Source organism: Balaenoptera physalus, assembly GCF_965194825.1.
Source record: "Balaenoptera physalus genome assembly, chromosome: 21".
NCBI classification, from domain to species: domain Eukaryota; kingdom Metazoa; phylum Chordata; class Mammalia; order Artiodactyla; family Balaenopteridae; genus Balaenoptera; species Balaenoptera physalus.
Window position 1 is genome coordinate 8852679 of NC_138902.1, and position 6225 is coordinate 8858903.

General features: G+C 40.8%; 1 protein-coding gene across 2 annotated transcripts; it reads right to left on the minus strand.

The window, feature by feature from the left end:
- Nucleotides 1-1447: 1447 nt before the first annotated feature.
- On the minus strand, nt 1448-6225 carry LOC309651478 (THAP domain-containing protein 1). 2 transcript variants are annotated; one of them, XM_082444293.1, is made up of 3 exons: nt 5917-6225; nt 4287-4482; nt 1448-3751 (listed from the first exon to the last, which is right to left on the minus strand). In XM_082444293.1, the coding sequence occupies exons 1-3, from the start codon at nt 5985-5987 to the stop codon at nt 3377-3379; spliced, it is 642 nt and encodes a 213-aa protein (XP_082300419.1). In that variant the 5' UTR covers nt 5988-6225; the 3' UTR covers nt 1448-3376. The 2 variants fall into 2 exon arrangements, with proteins under 2 accessions (XP_082300419.1, XP_082300420.1); XM_082444294.1 differs by lacking the exon at nt 5917-6225 and adding an exon at nt 5341-5758.

Consider the following 6225-nt stretch of genomic DNA (forward strand, 5'->3'; position numbering starts at 1 on the left):
CTTTATGACGTTTAAAAAATGAAACTTTTATAATCTCTAAACCCAAACTATGAATTTAGAAATGAACAAAAATTCTGAAGATTTTGAGAGTTTAAAAAAATATGTATCATTCAGAAAAAAATCTCAGTAAAACCACATCCAAGGTTAAAAAAAAAAATGTATCCAGACATGGAATTGTAACAGAATATTATTTCAAGCAAACTATTGTTATTTTAAGGCCAAACATATAATTGCTTTTTTGCTTGTGTGTAAATCACTGTTTGCTTGGATATTTTTCTTTCACATCAAGGACTGTATTTTAATACACAACTATATAAAACCATAATGTCCAGCAACACCGGTTACCATCAGCCAAGAGCAATGTTCTTCACTCACTGCTTATCCAATTCACAGGGTCCCCAATATCAGGAAGAGTAATAACCAAACAAGCAAATCTGTTCTCTTTTTCCTTTAAATGCTATTCATAGTTGGCTATCTTTTTAAAATTCTGGAACACAGCTGGAGTTTTCTTTTATAGATCACATGGACTTTTAGATATATTATGTCACTTATGACTGATTTTATAAAAGCCATAGGTTGTGGGTATGTGTATGTGTGCATAATTTTTTAAATAACTAAAGATGATCAGAGAATATTACTTCAATCTAAAAAAAAAAAACCCGTATCAAGTGAAACTTTCAACTGCCTTCACCATTATGGTTATACTTCTAAGAAAGGGATTACACAAATTATAGTTAAAAGAAAAAATCTCCTCATGTATTTGAATTTCCAAGCAAAAATTTCCGCTAATAACTTTAGACACCAATGTTTCTTTACTGTAATGACAGAATTATTTTTAGTACACATAACAGGTACACAACTAATAAACATTTATTTTACAAAATTTTGCAACTTCTTTAATTTGGAATTTGATAGTTCAAACTATGCAGTAGTTTAAAGCAAAGTTTATAGTTGCATTATAAACAAGTATTTTAAAAAGTGGCAACAAATTCTACTCTATTCCAGAAACCCATTTTAAAGAATCTGAACAGAATTGCTTAAATGTAAATGGCATACAGAGGACAGATGTCCAGTTGTCAGGAGTATTTCACAAAGGGATTCGGCAGGGTTTGGAGGTTAGGCAAGTGTTCAGTGATTTCTAGGTCCATTCTAATTCTAAAATTCTACAGTTTTCCTAGCAGTTCTATTAAGAAACAGTTATTTCTTCTGATATTGCCAAATTATATCATTCATAGATGGAAACTTTAGGATGTCACTATCGGTGCTTAAAATAAATGTCATCTTTCATACTATGGTGAAACTCACAAGGGTCTCCTCCCCACTTGTTCCAGACTGAGACCTTGTCCCTGATGTTTCAGACTAAGTTTCACTATGATTGAAGAGGACCTATTTTAGCCTAAATGTTCTCCTTCTCTTGGCAATGTCGTAAATGATACAATAGACAAAGTGAATTTTAACAAAATGAATTTTTAAAACATTTCAACAAATGTTCCTTTCAAATTCAGAAATAAGCGCCTGTACCTCAAACTCCCTATGTTAAACATAATAAATGATTTAAATGCAAACAGTTGGTATACATGCTGCTTGCTCAGTTCTCTCCAAATAGGGATTTACGCCTCATGAAAAAAAAGTAGCTTCAGGTTAAATCATAATGCTAAGACACTAAGTAATTATGATGATCACTTTTACAATTCAGTGTTGGATTCTTGGTTCTGAGGACATGGACACACACACACACACAGATTTTTTTTACGTAGATGACAATTTAGATTTAAGATATATACTTTGCAAAATATTTACCCACATATTCTCCAGGAATCGCTAGAGATGAAATGTAACAACAAACTACTTACAGATTTTGTGGCTTCTAAAATCAGTGATGAGACTCATGAATAACTAGAAAAAAATCCTGATTCCTTAGAGTTAGTTCTAAGTGTTATCAGATGATATAATTTCAAGTAATCATAATTTTCTATTTTTGAAATACTGGTTCATAAAAAGTCGAATCTCCATGAATCAAAGTACTGGCATGGCAGTGAATTACACTGAAAATCAGGTCTTCAAAAGACACTCTTGGACATCACCGCTGCGTATCTTTAATACAGCCTTCAAAGGTCTGTGCAGCACTTTGAAATATGAAATAATTACAGTTGGAGCAGTTACTCTAAATCTCAGTAGGTAATTCCTACAGCAGTACTTGTTTACTCAGAACGGTTTTCACTTCAAATATATGTAAACTTTCTCACAAAGTCAGAACACAACTCACAGTTTGAACAGAAACCTCAGTATTTGAGTCTCGGCATTAAGTAAAATAAACATTACCTATTAGGATGCTTTTGAATGCAAATCACTCCTTAAGGTAAATGGGATGTAATTTCTAACTTGTGGTAAAAGTGAAGAAATCGTTTATTATGTGAAGCCTTGACCAAAATCAATTAGTCAAGTGCAAGATTTCCACCTTATGGAACAAGTCAAACTCTACCCACACAACACATCTGGCAGGGATCTGGATGCAGGTACACCTACAGTTGGGGACTGGATGTCCCTTAGCTCGGGGCAGTGATAGAAAAAGGCAAGCCACGGATCAGCCCCCATTGGTCATTGGTCATTACCTCACTGATAACAATGCCTACTTTGCTTACTGGAGAGTGTATCTTCTAGTGGAGACACACTTCTAATTCTATAATGCCAGACAGCAGGGGGAAAAGAAGGGTCCACTTTTTAAAAATCCATTCTTTAAAGTCTTTTAACCATTTTGATTAGGTATGGAATGACTCATTTTCTGCTCTAAAGACAACCAACCTTTTTAAAGTATTGACTTGCCAATTTATCTTTGATAAGTGATTAAGAAAGATAAATGAATCTGCTGACTTTACAAATAAGAATATGTGAATAAGAATATATATATATATATATATATATATATATATATATATATATATATTCTGAGACGTTATTGCCCCATGCTTCTGATTTAAAATGTGACTAAGTTCTCTCAATAAACTGTTCATTTAAAATTTTAAACTTTAAACTTAAATCATCCTTACTGCACTGTTATCATTCTCTTTACTTTTTATTTTCATATCATTTCTATAAATACTCAAATTAAGAAACAAAAATCCCCAATCTTGAAACCAACTTACAATGAAGCTAGTTTATAACTTTTAAAATATTTTGTTAAAATGTAAAAACCCTGAAATTACAAACAAAACATTTACAATTTTACAGTATATATCTAATTTATTCTTTTAAAAAAATATTCTGAATTGTTTTTATACAAGTGACCAAGTGTAATTTTTTTCAAACGAAACTCCTCTACAGGCTAGAAGAGGGCAGGTGGTATTGCCCCATTGAACACCAACACAGATTTCACTCTTCATGCCGGAACTTCAACTATTTCAAAATAGTCATTTGGTAGAATCACATAACCCCGCTCGGAGACGTCGTCTTTCTCCTTCTGGAAGTGCACGACCTCCTTCAGCTTCTCCAGCTGCCGCTCCTGTCTTCTGCACCGCTGCTGTGCCGTCTTGAGCTTCTTTCTGAGCTTCTCTACTTGCTGTTCGAGCTGGTGAATCCTCTTCCTCTGGTGCATGGTGTCCTCCACAGTGTAGTTGTGGTCACAGAACACGGAGAGGTTATCAGGGGTCTGAAGAGGAGGCATGAGTAACCCGATAGCAGCATCGACCTGGGAAACGGGGGGTGTTGAAGGAGGTCGGGGAAGCTGTTCTTGGGGCTCCGGAAGATCTTCCTTCTAAAACAAAGATGCAGAGCACATTTCAGTTTCATGACGAAACAGTTCACAAGAACTCGTCTGTGGAATTTAAGAATACTAGACCCATTTCTGTCTCCTCGCTATAGAAACATTCTAAAATGAGAAAACAGTTCAAGTTTTAATTGTACTTTTCTTTCTGAAGTAGAAATGGGATGCAAGAAACACAGAATGATTATTAAGATTTAATTAAATACTAAGCACTTAAAACTGAGGGGAAAAATACTTTGAACTATCACTGACAAAGAAAAATCAAAACTTATCAACATGTAAGTAGGACTACAGAGTGATCTCAAAGTAAGTTATGAAGCTAGATTGAGTTTCTTAGCGTGAGGATATTTAACTTTAATAAACTGCACTTTGTATTTTTAAAAAGTATTTCACTGTGAACAGTGGTTATTTACAAGTGATGGGTTCCAGGCAACATTTATTTTCTTAACACTACTCTGGATTTTCCACAGTGAACACATTAATTTTATAAACAGAAAACCACCCAATATTTTAAAACACTTATTACCTTGTCATGTGGTTCAGTACAAAGGAATATTGTGGGGACAGCATCCTCTTTCAGTAACTTGTTGTTGCACTCTCTCTTAAAGCAGTCCGGAGTAAAGTGTTCTGAGCAAATGCTGCTGTACTTGGTGGGCTTAAAGTTTTTCCTTCTGACAGCTGCCTCCCATTTTTTACAAAGACTGGGTCGAGTAAGAGGAAACCTAAGAAGATGACATAATTCAGTTTTCCAACCTTATTAAAAAAAAAGGCACACCCAGACTTTCCCGCTTAGAAAAGAATTAGCTTACATCGGTGTTAACACACTAAGGAGGAATTTGATTGAAACACCAGCCCTGGGCTTCCCTGGTGGCTCAGTGGTTGAGAATCTGCCTGCCAATGCAGGGGACACGGGTTCGAGCCCTGGTCTGGGAAGATCCCACATGCCACGGAGCAACTGAGCCCGTGCGCCACAATTACTGAGCCTGCGCGTCTGGAGCCTGTGCTCCGCAACAAGAGAGGCCGCGATGGTGAGAGGCCCGCGCACCGTGATGAAGAGTGGCCCCCGCTTGCCGCAACTAGAGAAAGCCCTCGCACAGAAACGAAGACCCAACACAGCCAAACATTTAAAAAAAAAAGAAAAAAATGCACCCACATTCCCTGTTAAAGATAAAAGGTCCCCACCCCGAAACTGAATATTTGCTTTTGTTTTTGTAATTACTTAGCTATAAATAATTTGTATGATTTACCACTAACTCATTTCTTTAGCTATTATCTATCCACTTACAGTCGTAAGTTACGGCCACATTTTCTTAACGTAGTAAAACTTGTGAACACTGAATTTGGCTGAATGAAAATGGCACCGTGCAGACACCAGACGATCACTATCATTCCGTTCTGCGGTTTTCTTCTCAAGAGAAGACCGGCCCTCCTAGGACTCCGGCCGCGGCACCTCCCGGATGAAGCAGCCCCGAGGGCGGTGGGCCGCGTTCCCTCCGAGGCTGCTCTTCCCCACGCACGATACCCTGCTACTGCCCACGCTGCCGCTGTGCGCGAAACACAGCTCTTCATCTTGGCAGTACCTGAACCTTTCTGGGAAACTCACTGGTCCTTGAATGTGGGGTCCTAGAAACTGGGTCCAAAACATCCTCCCGGACGCCTGGCCAAGTCAGTCCTAACGGCTGCGACGCTGGACCGCCCCACGCCCCCTCCAGCAGGGAGGGAAACGCGGGCCTTCTCCGTCGCTGCTGCTGCTTCAGCCTCCCCTCTAAAGACTCATTACCATCTGCCTACTCCGTGACCCGCCTGATGAAACCCAGCTGCCTCCGGGTCTGGAGACCTCACGACCCGCCGGGGCTCCAGGCATCGCCCATGGGCCCCGAACCTACCACCCCGAGCGGCGCGCGAACCTAAGCGCGAGGACAGGCCGCCGCGGCGACGCGCGCCGAGAACGCGCCACCCGGGGCGGGGCGCCGGCGGCTACTCCGGGGACGAGCCCACTGCTCCAGGCCCGGAGCACCCGACGGCGCCCCGCCCCTAGCTCCGCCCCTCGCCCCGCCCCTCTCACAAGTCTCGCGCGGACGCGCCTGGCTCCGCCCCCGAGCGCGCGCCCCCGGCCCCACTAGGGGCCGAGCCCACGAGGCGCGCAGAGTACTTACTTGTGGAAAGAAACGGGCTTATCCTTGTCGTATCGGTTCTTGCAGCCGTAGGCGGAACAGGACTGCACCATCCTTCCGGTCCTCAGTTACTTAACTTCTGCCGCCCCAGCAGGCAGTTGAGGCTGCTATCAATGTCGCCGCGCTCGGCTTTGACACCCTCGCTGCTTCTGTAGCTTTGGTCAGCAGTTAGAGTGATGAGAGCCTCATTCGGAGTGACTCATGTGCTCGTTTTGTTGTTTGCATTAGCAGAAGGACCACAGCCATCGCCCGTCTCCCATCTCCAAAATGGCGGAGGCAGCTTCAACCTCA

Coding starts and splice junctions, on each gene's coding strand:
- LOC309651478 (XM_082444293.1), bottom strand. CDS start 5,987: ATGGTGCAGTCCTGTTCCGCCTACGGCTGCAAGAACCGATACGACAAG. Junction 4,483..5,916: donor AAGCCCGTTTCTTTCCACAA/GTAAGTACTCTG, acceptor TCATCTTCTTAG/GTTTCCTCTTACTCGACCCA. Junction 3,752..4,286: donor GTACTGAACCACATGACAAG/GTAATAAGTGTT, acceptor TCTTTGTTTTAG/AAGGAAGATCTTCCGGAGCC.